This window comes from Phalangium opilio, unplaced genomic scaffold (assembly GCF_054372755.1).
Source record: "Phalangium opilio isolate 3A_F unplaced genomic scaffold, DU_Popi_V2 ptg000032l_1, whole genome shotgun sequence".
In the NCBI taxonomy this organism is placed as follows: domain Eukaryota; kingdom Metazoa; phylum Arthropoda; class Arachnida; order Opiliones; family Phalangiidae; genus Phalangium; species Phalangium opilio.
The window spans coordinates 3,998,464-4,019,236 of NW_028324159.1; the positions used below are offsets into that span (position 1 = coordinate 3,998,464).

General features: G+C 36.0%; 1 protein-coding gene and 1 long non-coding RNA gene across 11 annotated transcripts; one reads left to right on the plus strand and one right to left on the minus strand.

Moving 5' to 3' along the window:
* Positions 1-1,589: 1,589 nt before the first annotated feature.
* Positions 1,590-16,691, plus strand: LOC149685325 (uncharacterized). 8 transcript variants are annotated; one of them, XM_089870920.1, is made up of 19 exons: positions 1,590-1,673; positions 3,151-3,313; positions 3,470-3,543; positions 4,349-4,458; positions 7,548-7,619; positions 7,697-7,867; positions 7,959-8,003; positions 8,276-8,331; positions 9,015-9,134; positions 9,630-9,768; positions 9,837-9,944; positions 10,539-10,922; positions 12,071-12,133; positions 12,197-12,329; positions 12,392-12,679; positions 14,638-15,317; positions 15,381-15,464; positions 15,521-15,643; positions 15,702-16,691. In XM_089870920.1, exons 4-19 carry the CDS (start codon positions 4,446-4,448, stop codon positions 15,881-15,883), a joined length of 2,661 nt encoding a protein of 886 aa, XP_089727046.1. In that variant the 5' UTR covers positions 1,590-1,673; positions 3,151-3,313; positions 3,470-3,543; positions 4,349-4,445; the 3' UTR covers positions 15,884-16,691. The 8 variants fall into 8 exon arrangements, with proteins under 8 accessions (XP_089727046.1, XP_089727042.1, XP_089727045.1 ...); XM_089870916.1 differs by having other exon boundaries at positions 14,638-15,464; XM_089870919.1 differs by having other exon boundaries at positions 10,587-10,922; positions 14,638-15,464.
* Positions 16,692-17,819: 1,128 nt separating this feature from the next.
* Positions 17,820-20,303, minus strand: LOC149685326 (uncharacterized). 3 transcript variants are annotated; one of them, XR_016383998.1, is made up of 5 exons: positions 20,028-20,303; positions 19,731-19,849; positions 19,445-19,585; positions 18,217-18,767; positions 17,820-18,138 (listed from the first exon to the last, which is right to left on the minus strand). It is a non-coding gene; the product is annotated as an uncharacterized LOC149685326 (long non-coding RNA). The 3 variants fall into 3 exon arrangements; XR_016383999.1 differs by having other exon boundaries at positions 18,212-18,767; XR_016384000.1 differs by having other exon boundaries at positions 18,217-18,794.
* Between the last annotated feature and the right edge of the window lie 470 nt (positions 20,304-20,773).

Sequence of the window (20,773 nt, forward strand, 5' to 3'; positions counted from 1 at the left end):
AAAATATGATTCGCTTTGCAAAATTATAGGGTTTTATAGGACCAGATTCATCAAATTATAGGAAGGATTATATAAGACTCTTAAATTATTAGGTCTGGAGCGTGCATATTTTATTGGAGTGTGAATGTAAGATTCCTTAAACCGTCCGCATTGAACCTCTCCTCAGCCCTTGTTTGCAAGTGCATTAATCCAACTTAATCAGGCTAGTTTGCCGTTACTAGAAGATCTCGAGAACATGGCAATCCTTCGTTGACACAAGCTTAGCAACAAGAAAACTCCGAATGAACGTGCACAACATTTTGGCTAGACAGCGTCTTGAATTTAAAAAATACATTTTGTTACAGCGACGCTGAAGGAGTACTACTTTATTTAGCGAGAGATTAATACGATGTCTTACTACGCCTTTTATTTCGTTGTTATATCCAGTCTGTTTGAAACCTCTCATTTTAGTCATTTCCGCGTAACCAATGAGATTTGACGGTTTGTAAAGTTGGCGCACGCGCAGAGTTGAGCTTCCTCCCGCTGTTTAGGAGAGAATCTCCGTCGCCGTCCCGCCACTCCCGCGCTCTCCGGCTCTCCGCCATTCGGGATTAGTCGGTCAATCGGGTTACACGGTTTCCAGTTTCCACCGTTGAATCAGTCTCTTAGACCGAGTGTTCATCTCTCCGTAAGGTTTCCCACAGTTCGGTTCAAATCGGTTTTGGACTAAAACTGAAACTGAACTGAAACTTTTCAGTTAGGATTTTCAAGAACTGAAACTGAACTGAAATTATCAGTTCGGTTCAGCCAAGAAACCGAACTGATCAGTTCAGTTTTCAGTTAAAACTGAACTGAACCGAAAACCTTAGATTGTAACTATTAACCGCTAACTTTTTCTACTACTACTAAATATTTTGGAATCGTTAAGTGCCATACCTTAAGAGTCATGTTTATTTCACAAACTACTAATTATTAACATTGAACAATTTAACTTTGACTAATTAACTAATTATGATACCCTTTTTCTAATGTTGTTAATTTAAATAAGAACTGCTACTTCATGGAGTAGCAGTTCTTAATGAAATTAACAACATTAGAAATATTAAAATACCATGGATCAGAAATTCAATATCTACGATATGATACCCTTTTTAGTTACTAATTATTGGTATTCTTTTAGCCTGTGTCTCTCTGCAGACGGTCCCAGCTAATCACGGGACTTAAATTAATTGCTTATTTCTATGCATAATTAAATATACGCGACATAAATGATGAAATATACGCGACTCTAATAAGGTAACTTTAGGCGACACATCCCCCAAAATATCATACAGCATGCAATACTAAACGATGCCAGTTTTCTATTGTTCTACTAATGTTTGCGGGAACGTATTGATATCGTTTCTCGCGATAGATCGAAAGAGTACTTAACCATCGATTCAGTTCAGTTTAAGAAATAAACCGAACCGAACTGAAAACTGATCAGTTTGGAGATGTGCAAACTGAAACTGAACTGAAGCAATCAAATCAGTTTAGTCCCTAAACTGAAACCGAAAATAACTGAACTGAACCGAAAACTGAACTGTTTGAACTGAACTGTGGGAAACCTTATCTCTCCGTCTCCGACGGTGAAGTTGGTTCTCAAGTTCTTAGCGCTTAACGATGGACCGTTGAAACCCGCCAGTTCTGATTGTGTGAGTACATTTATTTTCACCAAAAATGATACTTTCTGTACATTATGCCTTGGCAAAATTTAAGAATAGGGACTTGGCAATTCGGGCTTAACTCCGCCCCCAGCGCCATTATGGTATGTTTTTTTAACAGAATCCAAGCTATATAAGCCCCTCCTCCTGGTATGTTTTTTAGCACTAGCGGAAGGTAGCCTGACGTTGCATGACGTAGTACTGCCAAGTCCCTATAGTCCCTGCTCTTCCAAACTTCATAAATCATATACCAATTGTTTGACACCTAACCTAACCTCACCTAACCTAAAATTTATGATTTAAGGTAATTTTTTACTAATTTTAACAAAATTCAATTTATTTTTACATTATTTACACGTTATTTTAGGTTAGGTTTGGTTTGGTTAAGTTTGGTTAAGTGCGGCGCCGCTGCGTGTATCATCACAGCGCGTCCCAGCAAAGCCTTTGGCACTGCTATATATATAATTAGTTTTTTAATGTTAATTATTGTTTGCGCTCACTATAATTGTGTGCAAAGAATAGAGTAATATCTTTCCCATATACGGCAACGTCATAACCCTCTATCTCTTACCTTAGTGATATCCTTCCTTCCATGGGCAAATAGTATTCTCTAATACAAAGTTGCCTCCAACGAAGGGGATACACAGTTCACTCCCCCTCTCTACCGATATTACTCTATAGAGGAAGGCGTAAGCTTTCATTTCGTATATGATTTATTAAGTTTGGAAGAGCAGGTGATTGTTTGGGCTCATTATAATGGTGTGCAATGAATAGAGGAAGGCTTAAGCTTGCTTTTGGTATATGATTTATAAAGTTTGGGAGCACAGGTGATATTCTTCAAAATTGCACAAAATATTGAGCGTGTAAAGGCCGTATATCTTAGACAATTATTCAGTTTGGGAAAACTTTACTTAAGCTAGCATTTTAATCCACCTTATTCCCTTTCGCTGGAAGTTAGGCTTAGCTCGGGATTCATGGGGGTGAGTACTACTTAGTGGGAAGAAATTGGTCTGTCGTCTGCTACATAGCCGAAAATATGTACTGTAGCGGACGACAGACCAATTTCTTCCCGACAGACCAATTTCTGCCCGACAGACCAATTTCTTCCCGCTACTCACCCCCATGAATCCCGAGCTAAGCCTAACTTCCAGCGAAAGGGAATAAGGTGGATTACCAACGGACTTTCCACCCCCTGTCGCCATTCAGCTAACGTTTTTATATTGTCTCCGAGTGTCATGCAATGTCAGGCTACCTTCCACTAGTGCTAAAAAACATACCAAGAGGAGGGGCTTATATAGCTTTCATTCTGTTAAAAAAAACATACCATAATGGCGCTGGGGGCGGAGTTAAGCCCGAATTGCCAAGTCCCTATTCCAATTTCCAAGGCCCTATTTAGGGTCTATTAGTTTATAGACATGGTTTTTATTTTATGTTGAATTTTACTTCATACATTTTTTGTTGCCTCTAGAGCCGATTAGATGGCGACCTGACTAATCCCACCTCCCCATTGTATTTCTGTTGTGTTTATTGTGACCATTCAAAGAGCACAATCTTAACCTGGGCTGGGCTCAATAAGTATTAGTCACGAAGCCCTGCACCAAGTAAAACCGATTTTGGGAAGATTTTAACTGGTGAGTCAAACATAAGAGTTTATTCTCTAACTTAAGGATTTAGTCGAAATGAAGTTGGCTAAATGGTTTTATAAAAAGTTTAATTATTTTTATTAACCAAGAAATTTTGTGACAAACAAATCAGGTTGTTTCTGATTACTTTTTATATATTTTTAGCTCCGTTTATAGTCAAGCTAGGACCAAAAAAGATTGTGGGTGCTGAACTTGAATATCTACTGCAATTATATTAGGTTTGTTTAATTTTTTATTTAGGTTTAGGATTCAGGATTTACAACAAGTCAAGAAATTTGAAAATGGGTCGAAAAGGTCAGGGAAAAGTCAGGGAATTAAAAATTTCAGCAAAGTCAGGGAATTTTATTTCAGTGGGCTAAAATTTCTGTGGATAAGTCTTTATTGAAAGAGTAATGTAAGTTTCTCCTGACATTATCTCTTAACACAGAAAACTCTAGAGCAATCCTTAAAAATGCTGTCTAGAATTGTTTTCAAAAAAATCGACTGTTATTTATAGTTAAAATGTTTCTTAATCATTTTGGTGCAACAAATACATTGCAAAACTTAATGTAGAGAGTCTATTTAATTATAAGCACTTAAAACGTGCTGTAAACATTTATACTTTCGGCCTAAAAAGATCAGGGAAAATCTCAGAAAAAGGTCACGGAAAAGTCGGGGAATTTGTTTCTGAAAATTCAGTGTCAACCCTATGGTCGTTGAAATTGAGCAAAAATTTTTGTAAAAAGATCTTCCATATTCTGCGCCTTTATTTCAACCAATCATTAAATCATCTTCTCCTTGAGTTACAATTTCTCCCAAATTTACGTCATGAATATAATTACGCTTCTCCCCGCCACCAGGAGTCCGATATTTTCGACTGGTCGGTTTCTTACCCCACCTTTTATCAAAAGAGGCCGATCCCTATAGAGTGTCGATATACCAAACATCCCTGGTAGCATTGTCTAAAGATCATCGCAAATAATGTTTCTTGATAAAGTTCATATAAATTATCATTTAACTAACGTTAATTTTGTTATTTTGCAGTCTTCAAGCAAGCTTGGTGGTACACTTTATCCGCTTGGACTCCTTGGAGACAGATTTGTCATAGGCTTGCATTAAAACCTCTTAGAGAAAATCAGTTATGGAAGATGCCGGTGAGCCTCTTAAGCATTTTATACATTTATGGTCCAAGCAGTGTAGCTTTGTGCGTGCTGTCAACTTCAGGATCATCAGGATTTAAAATATCCACGGGTTTTTTAGCTCGAGTACACGGACCTCTAGGCCTTGGTTTCAAATACGTGTGAAATTGCCTACAGCCTAATACACGTATTTGAAAGCAAGGCCTAGAGGTCCGTGCACTCGAGCTAAAAAGCTCGCGGATATTTTAAATCCTGATGATCCTGAAGTTTTTCGTCTCTTGAGAACACTTAGAAAGCTAGGTTACATAGAGACCTAGGTTTGTGCGTGATGACAACTGATATTGTAACAGAGTATATACAGAATAAGCTGTCGTCGGAGATAAGGAGTTGCCTATCCTATACCGTGGAAACAAATTCCCGCACGCATATTCTTTATCCATGGCTATGTTATAACTGCGTTAGTTCGCTGGTTACATTGTGTCTCAACTCCCTGCCATAAATTTATTTAAGCTCACACGAATAAGAAGCCGAGGCTTAGGGGAAATAAGGTTAGACCTTGGCTTGAAAGCTTAAATCAAATAAACTGCCTAATAAGGTAGTACAGTAATTTCATGGAGGAAGGATACGAGCTATGGGCTCTATAGGAGAAGCCAACTAATAGGCGCGCGAGAAGCCAAAAAGGGACACTGTGGCGCCGCCAGACGGCGAGTAACTAAAGTTTTAATACAAATTCAAAACCATGTCGGGAACAACAAATCGAAACATGTGGTTAATAATTGATTGCAGCGCTCCTAACTGCAAAAATAATAAAGGAAATGCTAGAAATTTGTCTTTTTTCCGATTTCCCAAAAATACCTGTTTTTTACACGTTATAGAGCAATAATTTGTTTGAACTTTAGTTACTTTACTCGCCGTCTGGCGGCGCCACCGTGACCCTCAGGGTGACCACAATTCCTATATTTTATAATTTTTCCTATTTTTTCGATACCTTCCTATAAGTTCCTATAATTTAGACAATTTTCCTATATTTTCCTATTTTTCGAAATCTTTTCACATTTTGCGCGCGCTCACTGTTGTTTTTAGTAGATGTCACTCAAAAATTTTGAAGTGTGACAGACATGAATGCAGTTTTACATTTCTGCCACCAAGGATTAATAATACAAGCTAACGTTTAGCTTGTATTAGTAATCCATGCTGCCAGCCTGCCACCATGGAGCTATTAGCTGCAATGTAAGGCACTTTTCAGGAAACATAATTCTCACTACGATAAAATTACTCCATGAAAAATGTATGGGGAAACGGGAAAAAATAGAGTTAAAAAAATCTTGTCGTCTGCTTCAGATGGTGGTTTTAGTTTAGTCAGGGCCAGATTAAAGGGGAGGCCGAGGGGCACTGGCTCTCGAGCACAAGGGTTGTTGGGGCGCATTGAGTTCCCCATCAAACCATACTAAAAACTTGGGGATCGAGTAAAAATTTGCCGAGTAATTGAGAAAATGTTCAAAAACATACACTCCATAGGAATAGCATTACACCCAACTTTGGAGGCTCATAACTCTGTTTCTACTAGAGATACGGGGATGTCTTTTGAGTATATTATAGTCCAATTTGTCCCCCATCCAACCATACTAAAAAATAAGGGCTACGACAAACAGGGACCGAGTAATTAAGCAAGCCTTAGCAACATTTGCTGTTCCTTTTTTTTTTCCTGACTTAAGCGGGCGCACATTATCTCGGCCCCCGGGTGCCATTTCGATGAGGTATCTGGCTAACGAATTTTATTTTATCTTTTTAAATTGAATTGTTTATTAGTGTTTCAGTTTGTTTTGAAAATCCTGTCTTATTAATTCCAAATCACTTGAAACCTATATTTTCCTATTTTTTCAATGGCAAATATCCTATATTTTCCTATTTTTTCAATGGCAAATATCCTATATTTTCCTATTTTTTCAATGGCAAATATCCTATATTTTCCTATTTTTTAATGAAACATCTCCTATATTTTCCCATAAATCAATTGAAAATTTCCTATTTTCCTATATTTTTTTCAAGGCTTTGTTGTGGTCACCCTGGACCCTTTTTGGCTTCTCGCGCGCCTATTAGTTGGCCTCTCCTATAGAGCCCATAGCTCGTATCCTTCCTCCATGGTAATTTGGAGATGAACCACATTGAGACGTTAAGATCCTTAAAATGTTAATGAAGTACAAAAATAGTTTTTTTTAAATCTGGGGTGTGGAAATAGTCATTGTATGACTCATTTCTGGGAAAATTCGCGATCTTTTTACGAAATGAGTGAACACCCCTCCCCCCAACCCAGGTTTCGTAGGCCTAGTACAAAAGTGCTGTCTACGTTAATAAATGTCTGTGCGCGTCGCAGATTTTTGCTTTTCGTTTGCCAATTTCAGTTGCCGAATTCTCTCACCCGAGAGCGCTATTAGCCTGAGTGATGGGATTGAAATGGTTATTTTTCTCGCCCTTGGAATTTTAAATACTCACTTTCGCGCGCGTTTCGGTCCAGTTCGCGATGCCATCTCGTGTCAGATTAGGGAGGAAATTAGAAGTGGCGTTTCTTTAAAGCCGCCCCCATCGAAAGTAACGCGCAGCGGCCTTGATTAACGCAGGCAGCGACAAAAGTCCAGAATTTCCCCACTACTAGGAAAACTCATCTAAGCAATAGTTAATCTGAAATCAATTTTAAAAGTTCATATTTTGAGAGTGGCTAAATGTGCCCCTGTTTTTGCTATTATGAATTTTTATCAACTTAATATATTTCCCCTTTTTTTCTAATTTTTAATAAATTTGATATGTTTTTACCCGGAAATATTTCTACCTTTTCCAAATTATTGCTGATTAGCTTGATTGGTGGCACCTTTTCCAAAAAAAAATGATATTTTAGTTACTTTATACAACCAGAAGAGGTTGGCAGCACTACACGGAGAAGGGGAATAAAGGAACCCCATTGAATGAAATTATGCATAGTCTAAAACAGCGAATAAAATTCTCTTGATAAAGATAATGAAAATGTGGATAATGGTTGGAAAAAGCAGTGCTTGGGCCTTTACTCGGCAGTTAAATCAAAGTAGCCTATTCAATCCCTTTTCTTTTAGATGTTTTGCCTGGACCTTATGACAACGTAGAAAAAGTAGAATCTTCTGTTGCCATAATTGAAGCTCCAAGAAGTTTGTATATTTTCTATTATATTATTATATTTATATTATTATTATATTTCTATATTACATTATGTATTATTAAATAGAGTATGTTTCAACATGGAGTAAACCATATCAGCATGAGCTCAATTTATCCACAGCGCCTGAAGACTCAAAACCGCTATTAATTCCTGGAAAACATGGTCTGAAAGAACTTAAAGTTAGAAAGTCTAAGAGGCATAGATCCAATTCCAAATCAGCAACTGGAGCCTCTAAGAGTAAGTAATATATCACCAAAATGCTTATGAAAAGTTTTAGGCTTAATTTTTTGTGATGTTCATTAATGGTATGTTTCTATATTCTTTTAAGATGAACTTGTTGAAGTATCAGCAACTGATAAATTACTTACAACACGTAAGTCAAATTTTTTCCAATTTAATCGGTTTTCTTGTGAATTGTTGGATTACTTAAATTTCAAAAATAATCCAAAACGAGAGTAACAGATTTGTCTAAGATTACTAAAACATTATTACTTTGAGCAAAATATACCTACGTTTGTCAGTCTCCTGGGTGAGTGAGTAATCAATGTGACCAAAGTTAAATCGCCTGATTATGTTCAATATTTTTTTCCCTAAAATTTTTATTAGTTCATAACGTAAAATATGTGTATTTTTTTCTCTTGACAGATACGGAACATAGTGATGAAACGGTACCGATAGTTACTCAAACATTAACATTTTTGGTGAGTTCCATATACTCTTCTTCAATTCAGGATTTAGTCTTTACCTTTGAATGGGATATGGCGAATGGGCTTAACAATTTACCCCTTTTGGGTAAGGCGGACCATGATGTCGTAACCTTTGAGTTAACACTCAACATTGTCTTGCCAACTCGGTGTTTACCTCCTGACCGTTTCGCGTATGGTCGCGGTGACTACGAGCTTTTTCAGGCTGCTCTACCTGGGTTCGTAAATTTTGTACGAACACAGTCTACTAAACAAGGAGTGGTATCGTGTGCGCCTGGCTTCCATCGTAAATACAATAGTCGAGCTCATCGTGGCTCATGTTCTTGCTGCTCAGACAGACATGGTTCCCCTTATTATTGGTCCGGTACCCAAACGCTCTGGACTTTGTCGTGAGCCTTGGTGGTCCGCCAGTGCGGAGAACTTAATTTGGGCGAAGCGCGTTTCCTTCCGGCGTTACAGGAGGGAGGGCGTAAGGCTTTTCCAAAAAATTAATTTGGCAAAAGCGAATTGTTGTTGGTAATTGGCTAAACGATTTTTACAAGTTAATTTGAGTTTGGTAAATCTTGCTAGTAGTTTTGGCGTTATTTTAGCAATCTAAAACGATAGAAATGTGGTTGTCTGCCCATTTCGTTCTCCATTGAAAACGCTAATGAATTTGTTAATGCAATGCATATTTCTAGATGGAAGATGTGTTAGTTTATCAAGCCGAACTGGCCCGAAAACAGGCCATCCTACCTTGTTCCAATGATTATCGTGTGTTTGTGGTTGGTGGTTTCGACTTCAATTTAAAGTGTATCAATGTGAGTTTGCATTCTGAACTTTTTCATCCTTTGAGTAAGCCTTCTTTTGACGGGTTCTTACCGTTCTTTTGCCTTATAGTAACTCAATTTCACCACTTAACTATTCTCACTTAGCCTAACTGCACTTTAATTATATTTCGGGCTTTAAATCTATGGTTTATAAAAATTTTTAATTAAAAAGCTAAGTTTCTAACTTTAATTACGTTTACTATTTTAGGGAACTGTATAGCCCAGATTAATTTCTTATTTCCAACCCTAACTCGTAGCAAAGAGTTGGGGGAGGATATCAAATGTCGAATTAAATTTTTTTTGTAAACACCTAGATCGTGTTGTTAGGCAAAACACCTAAGGCTATTGTTATAGATAATGGATTATCAGATTTGTGGGAGCAATGCATTACGGATTGGGAACATTAATTTCGCATCCTCCCCCATCATCCTTATTCACAACAACAAATTAGCCTAAATAAAAATATTTTTCATTGCTTTCTTATAGGTGAAGCAAACCTTTTTCATAAAGATCATCCCTAAAGTTTTCACCGATTGCTCACACTTAGTATATACTTGTTCATGTAAAGGTGATGATCTAGATTTGGTGACATTAACATCTGAAGTAACAATCAATACCTATGATGGTATATTTAAGATCTTTAGTTTTATTGTTAAAATATTTGTGTTCGTACTTATATGTAAATATTTCTAGAATTTTTGTCACATATTGATTACTGCATTCACGTGAAAGCTGCTGAACCATTAATTAATAAGTTTCTGAATGATCGTGGAGTACTTGCAGAGAATTTCATTGAACAAGGTAATTATAGATTTCATGCCATTTCGGATGCTCATATAGTGAAGTAATGTATATGTGTTAATACGCATCTATGCTGAATATTTAGTGCAATGAATAATCAGTGCAATTTCAGTGGTTTCCCTGCTAGACACTTGATTTAGGCCAATTCTGTTTAACTTTACACAATTTTAAATAAGAAAAGCACATAATTTATAGAACCAAGAAAAAATAACTTGAAGCATAGCGCAACTTCAGTGGATCACCTATAAGGGGGACGTTCCTCCTGAACTACGGATTTGGTTTGGCTTGGCAAAGGCAAGTGCATGTATAAATCCCTCCCACAAATGCTTCTAGCGTTCCCAAGCCAAGAAAGGAGTTAGCAAGGAAAGTACAATTGTAGGGGAGCCACTATAGAGCCGCGCTATGCTTTAAAGCGAGATTTAATTGATAGAATTTTGGAAGTGTTTTAACCCCTGAAGTTCACTGGGATGCATTGAATTAAAGATAAACCATTTTTCATTACTACCTTTTAATTATACATATTACTGTTTAAATGAAAATAATTGCACTGAGTGGAATTGTTACAATCACTTTCTTAATAATAATTTTTAACAGAACTTGAAGTGGATTTAAACCTGGTGCTTGAGGTCCCATTTTGCCAAGGTGTTTGCGTTATAGCTGAATCGAAAAGTTTTGGTATAGTGGCTATGATGAATGGAAAAATTACGTGCATGAACTGCCGTTTTGGAAAAACTACATGCAAACACACTGCTGCTCTGAGACTCATGGCAGAATCAAATGAAGTTTGCGGAAATATGGTGGAAGAGGAGGAGTATGCTGTCTTACAACCTGGCATTCCTTACTCTCGTAAGCCAGTGAGTGCCCTAAAAATAAAGTATGCCCTGACAGACCACCAGAAAGTCCTTTGCAAGGATGGCATTCATTTAAAAGAAGATAAGTTCGTTCCCTTATCACCATCGCCTTGTTGCGTAGCAGCTGGTAAGTTGTGTCAACTCAAATACCATCTTGCCAAACTCTTTTCTTAATTTTGTATAAAATCTTGTTGAATCAAACAAGGCAGTCAAAAACGGGTATAACGTTACACTTGGCTTTAACCAAACCAATTTGTTTTGGGATTTATTAAGACATAGAATAATTAATTTTCCATATCTTGCAACCTTGGTGACATACCCCCTATATATTGTAACCGAATGCCCACTTATAATTAAATCCTGGCTGGTCGTTTAGGGGATTCCGTTACAGGACGTTAGTCAGCCCTACAAATATTCGGGCGACCTCGTGACAACGTTAAGTCTAAATTTTTATGCCTAATCAGACTAATTCGTTCAGTCTCAGAATCTCAATTAGAGAAATTGCTTGTACTCATGTTACTGAGTGAACGATTCTTTATTCGAGGTCAAAAAGATGCAAAAATTTCAAAATAACTGGCGCGTTCCTCTCTGGGAGATCGCGACAAAAATATAACGTGTTTCATAATTTCATGTTAATCTGCGGGGAGCGACTGTGCTCCTCGGCAGTCATAAGAATCTCTCTATCTTGAATTGGCGTCTCTAAAGAAGTAATCTCGGATCGAGACTCGAGATAGAAAAAGGAAGGGGGAAGTGACGTTGACAGCGGAGGGCTGAAGCATATGGCCTGAACATATTTTCCAAAAATGGGAAAGTGCAAAGTTCAGCTCTCCGTCGTCTGCAACGGGTCGGAGGGCGAAACCATTGCAATACTATTCTGTATTATAAAGCAAACCCCTACTAGGGCCGGAAATAAGAAAAATTTCTTATAGGACATGTGTCCAGTGATACGCCCTTTGACTTGAAAATTTATAAGACATGTGTCCAGTGATACGCCCTTTGACTGGAAAATTTATAGGACATTGTCCACTGGAATGTGCGAAAATATGGCATCTTCATCGTCAAGCTATCAAAACTTACGAAAAATTTACTTGTCAACCGTCCAAAGACCCCCTTAGTTAAAAAAAAAATTACGGGACATTTTAAAATTTTATTGGACACTGTGCAGTGTCCTGTGCTTATTTCCAGCCCTGCCCCCTACGCGGTTCCCTCCCATGTCTATTGAAATTACTCTATTAATTCGATCCGTATTCATAAATATATTTTATTTTGTTTTAGAAGCTACGTGCGTTTTTAAAGATTTGCCTCTTTTTCTGCCAACTAAAATAGCTAAAATATCAGGTAAACGTAGCAAAATAAGAACTCTAGATGATTTTTCGTACTAATAATATTCCAAACTTTTAGCTCCATTTGTTACATGCACATGTGGGGAGTTTATAAAATACGATGGAAGGGATGATGGAATTTTAAATATGGGCACATATTGTGTTAGTCATTTTATTTATCGTCGTTTTTTAAGAGAATTTCAACTTGGACGGTAATGATGTTTTTCATTATTTTTTATTGCCGAAATATTTAAGAAAATTTGTTCCGTTTTAGAAATTCCCTTTATAGTTCCTACATGATTTACACTGCATTGTTAGAAGATAGCGGTTATACCGAAGCGAGAAAAGAATTATCATACCAAAAATATCGATCTGGATGGCATCATTTCCTGTATTTACTGGACATAGATTATGACTCTGGATTCTCTTGTGATGTGTGCCTTGCACAACCAGAAGTTATACTTTGTGATGGGACCACCGTTTCTTTTCGACGGAAGTTTCTTGACTGGGAAGTTTTTCTGCGGGAAGAAACTGAGACGAAAACGGAACCTGTTCGTGGGAGATGAGTATCTTAGTTATAGTAGAAGTAGGGGTGGGCGAGCCCTGAACTTTCAGTTTCTAGCCAAGCTTGAGCCTTGAAAATGTTTTCTTATTGAGCTGACCTTTGATTATGTTATCGAGCTCTCGAGCTTTCAGGTTTAGTCAAAAATCGACTTTCCTTTATTATCAAGCTTTCAAGTTAGTGAAAAATCGGATTTTGCGCCTTATCGAGCTTTCTAAAATCGGATGGACATATTTCGAAATAGCTCCTGGTAGCAGGTCACATTTGTATTTATGATTATTTTATGTAAAATGGGATGAAAAAAATTATGGTGCAAACATTTTTCAGCGCAAATAATTATTTAAAAAGTTACATGAGTTTAAAACTTTGGCTTACGAGAATGCTTAGAGCTCCATGTCGTCTGCTACTAGCGCGCCACGGAAAAAAGTATCTCACTAGGTTAGGTTGCGTTTCGTTATTTTCGTCTGCATAGAACTTAATTCCTGACTCCAGTGCGTGTTTGGTCCTTCTCTACTTACTATTGCTTTTGTAACGGGCGGTATGCATCTCTAAGCCTTTGCGTAAGCCAAAGTATTAAACACTCGTAACTTTTAAAATAATTGTTTGCGACAGTATATTTTTTCACCATTTTTTCATCCAATTTTACATAAATCAAACATAAAAACAAAAGAGACCTGCTACCAGAAGCTATTCTGTGCAATTTCCAATCGGATTTCTAGCCTTAATATTCTTTTTAAATAAGACGACTTTTGATTATTCTGGTATCTTTAACTTTTTAATGTTGAGTTTTAAATAAACTAAATTAGAATTTAAAACTTAGCATAAACTAGAATTTCTACTTTATGCTAAGTTTTACATTCTGGGTTACGCTAAGTTTTACATTCTACTTTGAAACAAATTTCATAAACAGATAAAACTCAACATTATTCCTGAAGCTTCACCGCTACGCCCACAACAAAGGACTTTCTACCACCAAATCGCAAACCAGCAAGAAAAATGGGGCAAATTTCCTACAACAACGCGGCTAACTTACAATGATGAAATAATTTCTTTGTTTTGCATAACGCATGCTACGAATAACTCAAACTATAAGAGCCAATCAAGAGTCGTCTTATATATCGGACCTAGTTCAGTGTCACGCCATTTCAAGAGCCAATAAGAATTAAGCTTACTTAAAAACCTGCGCAGATCGAATAAGTAGGATTTTGTGCATCCAGGATTTCTGAGATATTGTTGGTATTGGGAACTCAAATTTAGCTATCTCGCTTTGGGCCAAGGCTCAAAAACTTATCGAGCTTTTCAAAAATCACTTTGAGTACTCGAACCTTTTAGAGCATTTACACATGCCTAAGTAGAAGATAGTTTGATTCAGTTTTGGACCCCTTTTGCATTACAGCAAAGCGCGGGTCTAGCGGGTCCCCTACAAGACGACTTTCCCCCTGTACTCCAGTTTTGGCTTGCCAAAGGCTAGTGGGCGGGATTTATAAGTAAACTTATAAATCCCGCCTACAAATGACTCCTGCCTTCGCCAAGCCAAAACTGGAGTTCGTAGGGAAAGTCAACTTGTAGGGGATCCGCTAGACCCGCGCTTCGCTTTAAGGTTTTAAAACATAGCTTTGAAATATTTTGACTGATAAACCATGGATAAACTGTTGGACATCCAACTCGACGTACCTATCATTTTTAATCACTTTCATTAATTTTTATGGTTCGGCTTGTATTTTAAATTGTGGGTTCCCAACTTGGCCGTAAAGGTAGTGTTGATTTATGGAGATTGTCCCAATTAAAGTTGTAGTTCAAATTTTTTTATGGTTATCTAAAAAGGTATGAAGCATTGTTTTAAAAATCTTAAAAAGTAGCGATAAAAATACCTAAGGGGCTTTGAAGGAAATGACTTATATTGGTTTAACTTTTTTTCCTTTTCAAATTAACTGACAGTGTTTTGATAATGTTTATACTAGGTTCCAAGAAAGAGTATTCATTTCCAATTCTAAAACTAGAAAGTTGTTGGATTTGTTTGGAAACTCAACCAAGTCAAGTCCTATGGTTTCGACTCAGTATCTCGATTTAAAAAATGGAATTCGTAACACTCCTGAACTTTTTGATTTTGTTACGTCAGTTACAGTTCTTGACAAAGAAACGGGTGCAGTTTATTGTAAAACTGTTTACAAAAATGTTGTTGGTGTGTTAGCTAAAGACTCCCCAATATGTGCCACTATTTTCCCAACTGATGACTGTATAAACGCTCTGAAATCGGCAATTGATGGTGTTAAAATCCAAGATGACGTGAAGCTAATGAAAATTTTAAGTGAACACGCTCCGTTACTGGCAGAATTTTTGAACCTATCATCTGAAGGAAATTTTCCTATATTTATGAGGCCCCTGATTCGAATTCTCATATCTTATAGCCTTAAGCCTTTTGAGACCCAATACGTTTCTCATCGTCTACAGCAGCCCCTAACAGATCTAGACGCGAATTTAGAAAAAGTGACTCACTTTCCATCACTCCAGTTGCTTTGCGGAAGACAGAACTATGCTGCGGATAAAAATACAAGGAAAAACCCTAGTGCCTGCAATAAAACATTTAGTGGCCACCCAATACTTTTACCAGGCGTTTTCACGCTCTATTGTGGACATGGTAATAACTGTTACATATTAAAACTTCCATCTAAAATTATTTTGATTGTAACATTTTTGTCAGGTGTCTGCTATGGTTTCCAAGTGATGCCAAGTTGTGAATGCGTGGATGTTCCCTTCACCATATTAACGACACGTTTTGCACAAAGTAATTAAAAATTCAATTGTCATAATTGCGCAGTGGTATTTATAATTTTATTTTAGTGCCCAGTGCTGTTATCTATGATCACGCTTGTGCCTTGCATAAATACTGCCTAAATAGAGAACCAATGCTTTTTAAGAACACTAAATTTCTGATTGATAGGCTTCACTGGAAAAATCATACTGGTATTTATACTTCTAAATTTCATTTGCAACTAATTTTCTAATCACAACTAAATTCTAGGCTGCTCTGTAGGATATTGTTTAGATAAATACAATAAATATAAGAGTATCAACTCTCAAATCAACGAGCAAATCAATGCCAGCTTACAAAGAATAAAAAATTCCTTGTCGTACATGACTCAAGAAAATTTTATGCGTCATTGTAAGTTATATTTATGGTTGGTCAACGAATCCAAAAAATAGGCTATAAAATGTTTTCATGAAATTGGGGTAGAAGAAAAGTACTGTGCTTCCATGCTCATTTGCACTTTGTTTTAAAACCAAACTATGAAATTTTGTTGGTTTGTCAATCAATATATATATTTATATTAAATTATTAAGAGTGGTACAATTAAGTGTTATATTTTAGTGACTTAAATTTGTATAATATTCATAAATACTATTTAAACTTCAGACAATGAAGTCTTCAACACGCACTTCAGACATTTAATTTGTGATAGTTACCAAAAATAACGTGATATTTTCATACATTGTAGTCTTTGGTTAGAAGGTGCAGCATGTGCACTATCATATGATTTTTGATTCTGATAGATGTTTTTGTAGTTCTTAAAAATTAACTGTTATTTTATGAATTTTAATACTGATATTTACACCAAAAATTTGTTTGACTTAAAATACAACTGCCTGTTTTCATATTTATCTTATTAAAATTTATACTAAGTGACAAAATACTTCAATTTTGATAACAATGAAGAAACTGTAAAGATTTTCAAATATCACACTTTTGTGTTAACTATGTATATAAGAATTAATGCGTTAACTGTATATTATTACTTCTTAACAAACAAAAATTTGTAATTATAATTACAGAACCTTAGAAGTGATTTGTAAAAATGGGACCAACATTTATGATAAAATTGGTTCTTATTTAATGTATGAATCTTGTTCTTTATAAAACTTAAACCAAAAAGTGAAAAACATCTACCAAAAATGAAAAGCAATTAAGTATTGCGAAAATGAACTATTTCCTGATTAAAAAAAACATATATATTCTGTGTTTTATTTACTCTGATTATTTGATTCTCATCTTTCTGAGTTTCAAAGTTAAAGGGATCCCATTGAAAATACACGGATGAGAAAGGTTAGTGTCGCTTAATATTTTATATACAACATGGTACATAGTTAAAAATCAATTGTTAATTAATAATTTGCACCTTCCTTGAACATTTCTACATTCAAAGCTCCAAATCTAAGCGTCCGCTGTCTATTAGGCTTTGAAAACAAAACTAGGCCCTTGGAATATTTGTAATAATTCAATAAATGAGTCGAATATTTGTAATAATTCAATAAATGAGTTAAAATATAATTTAAATTGAACTAGTTAATATTCATTAACCTCAGTAATAGCGTTACGTCAAGGTCTGTTAAACAACCTTTGTAAAATATAGACAAAATATAAAACTAAATCTGTTAATAATCAACGAATTGTAAAAAGAATTCACTTTAGAAATCTGAAATATTTATTTTATTTTAACTTTAGACACTTAATTAAAAATATTAAACGTTTTTCGGGAAACACTTTCCTAGCAGACGACGATTCAGACATCGCGTTACTCGCGTAATTTTAAAAATCAAAGTTAAGAGGGCTGTAAATAAATCAAAATGATTTTCAACAGTAAAATGATTTTATTGAAATTTGAGGTAATATAAAAAATAAACCTTAAAGACGTAAGCAATTAACAAGCGCGAGTGTAATTAGTTTAATTCGCCAATCCAGTTTAATTTAAAATAGATAAATAAGTAAACTAAAGTGTTTTTCAGGAATCTCCACGCTAGCAGACTACGTTGCAGACAACAATTACGGATTGTAATTAAGGCGGGCTGTAAATACGTTTATCATCGCTGCTAGCTAAGCTGCTCTTGTCGTGTCGTCTGCTTACTGTACTGCTTCATGATCCAATTATGGCTGTTTTAACTCTTTTAAAACTTGAAACCTACCTTGATTTAGCGCGGAAATGCTTTTTTAGCCTCTCATATTAGCTATTTTGATAGATATAACCAACGAGACGTCCATGTCTCCCATGAAGACGTCTCCTATTCACAGACTCGTTTTCCGTTGCCTAATTCCCCCTAGTAGCTAATGTTGATTTCTTTTTATTAAATGAAGCAAATCCCTCAATTACCTAGAAATTAAAGATTTTTATTACCTCGAAACAATTACAACGTTCTCTTTTCACTCTAAATATTTTATTGAAAACTGAGATTCATTATTTTGCAAGAAAACGGAAAATTTCTACGATTTTAAAATTTCTTAAAATTTAATCTAATAATAAATTCATTGAATCAGGCTCATATTAGGGGGGTTGAAACAAACACAATTAAAATAACGATTAATGTTCCATAAATTTTTATCAATCTCAAGATTAGTGGGTAAAACTGGATATCCCATATTTTCTGGTTGGGATCGTGTTGCGGTGAAACCCTTTGTAAAAGGAAACCTGAAATAATTTAAGAATATTCAAATTAACGGTTAAGCTATTATGCACACTTTAAAAATAATAAAAACCTCACCGTACTTGTATTAAATGGTCTGAAAAGAAGGCATCAGCGAGTTGAAAATAATGATAAGGACGTGACCAAAGAAAGTCTTGGTTCAAAGAAGCTTGGTTAGTTTTATTTCGAAAAACTAATACTTGGGAGAATCGGCGTTACAATCTCGTGAATAACAAGGACTATGTTGTCCATCTCATTCCTTGGGTAGTCTTTGTATCTTGGAGTCAGGTGTCTGTGACATATTTCAAATAATTCTAATTCACCGGAGAAGCCTTGTTTGCAAAAAAAACTGCGTGAAATAAAATATGATTTGCTTTTTTTTCATTTCGATTAATTTCCAACATTTGAACATTAATTCTTAACTTGAAATTCTGCTATAATTACAAACAACTAAAAATAATATCTCTTAAAATATTTGTCACCGCTATTTCGTGTCCCTTTAAATACCAACCTTTTCGACCTCGTTACATCCTTTCAAAGAGTTTTCAGCTTCGTCTAGAGTGTTCCTTCAACTACGCTCGGGTCTCTTTTGCAATATACCAATGATGAGAAACGCAATAAGTTGGCAACTTTTCTGAAAATTTGAGGTTGCAATTTTAGTCTTTAGAACAAGAATTGGAATTAAATGAGTATAATGATTTCGCAAAAGTCTGTGACGTTATTCTAATTGACTGTGTCATAATCAATTTCGTGTCCCTTTAAGAGGGAAATAGGGAATTTTTAAACAATAATCATTAACAACGCTTCATAGTTTCCAATTAAAGTGGCTGGCAATCTAGGGGCGAGGTCTAGTACTAACTACAGAAGCTATGGGCGGGGCTTCATCGTGTAACAGAAAACAAGAACCTCCCATGCGTCCTTGAACTAGATAAAGCCCACCATAGTACTAATTGCGCTCCATCATTTCCAATTAAAGAGGGTTGAAGTCTTGGGGGCGTGGTGCATTTAAAACTACAGAGGTATGGGCGGGGCTTGGTCTATTTACAACTACAAAAGGTAAGGTATGGGCGGGGCTTGGTCTATTTACAACTACAAAAGGTAAGGTATGGGCGGGGCTTGGTCTATTTACAACTACATAAGGTAAGGTATGGGCGGGGCTTGGTCTATTTACAACTTCAAAAGGTAAGGTATGGGCGGGGCTTGGTCTATTTACAACTACAAAAGGTAAGGTATGGGTGGGGCTTGGTCTATTTACAACTACATAAGGTAAGGTATGGGCGGGGCTTGGTCTATCATCAAATAGGAACCTACCGTGTCTCTTTGCGCTAAATAGACAGCCTACTCCATTGAGAGACGATTTTGAGGCGAAAGGCTTGCGCCCCACCCCCTATCATCAAGTCATAATGACAATGGTGGCTATCAATCGTGTTAAATATTGCCGCTACCAATATGCTTCAATAATAATAACAATTATTTACCAAATTTCAGTGGAAACGGAACGGGGATGAAGATCTTTTAAAACATGCAAGGTTAGTAGGTTCTGACGGGAGTTTCGGGTATAATGAGATTAGTTTCAATTAATATGACGTTTATTTACCGTTATTTGAGTTAATTTGACTTGTTTAAGGGGGGTGTAATGACTAACTCGTAATCTTCTTGATGTTCGTTGAAACTGCAATAAGCAACGGCTTTCAGTGCTCCGTAGTTAAGAAAAATCTGAAATTATGTAGTTTTTTTCAATTTTAATTAAATTAACAATGGAACTATGCATTTAAGAATGATTCCCCTTAATTAAAAATGCAAAATATGTATTTAATAACGCGAAACAGTAAGGAAAACAATCCTAAGCCTTGGTCGATTATCATGAAAAACAATTGTTATTCAAAATACTTACGTTTCTCTCGCTTCGGTGACGTTAAAACGAATAAATTAAACTATAAAAGGTTGAAACATATAGTTCTGAAAAACATTAGTCGCATAGAATTAAATATAAAATCTTCAAACTGCATTGTAATTAATTCTACGAGCTACTTCGATTCGAAGGCAGCCATCTTTTTTATTCATTTAAACAGGAAGTTGGGGAGTATAACCCGCCTAAAGAACAGCCAGCCTTTGGCAGTGCATTTCGATAATGATCATTGTGGTCGATATCTGACTCTTGGAATACCTCTTCTTTGCGCCCGTGAAGGTGAAAAACGGAAGTTTAACCACAAAGGCTATTCAAGAATATTTAACCAATTTGATTTAATAATGGCCAAGTCAGAAAAACATTCTTGAGAAGTTTTAAGTCGAATAAAATGTTGGTTCACCTGGAGATAATAACTTGGCCGTATTTTAGATCTCACTTCTTTTTACGGCCAAACAACTTGGCATATTGTAACCCTCAATAGAAATTTACTAAATAGGGAGATTCTCCCGAGGGCCATAAAAATGAATTAAAGACAACTTACAATTTAATCCAAAAATAGAAGAAAACTTCTATTATTTTATTAATTGAAACAAAAGGGATAAACCCGACTAAACGGTCTAAACCATGCACTTGACAGTTAATGTAACAAAAAACGACCGCTCTCTCTAAAGCTGACTAGTGACTGACTAACAATTATATCAAAATCACAAACGATTTGACAAGGAGGAGGA

Bases quoted from the DNA above. Each gene is read 5' to 3' on its own strand.
- LOC149685325 (XM_089870916.1), top strand. The intron at 9,769-9,836 runs GTATATTTAAGA...AAATATTTCTAG, and splicing joins AACAATCAATACCTATGATG to AATTTTTGTCACATATTGAT. The intron at 15,644-15,701 runs GTATTTATACTT...ACTAAATTCTAG, and splicing joins TCACTGGAAAAATCATACTG to GCTGCTCTGTAGGATATTGT.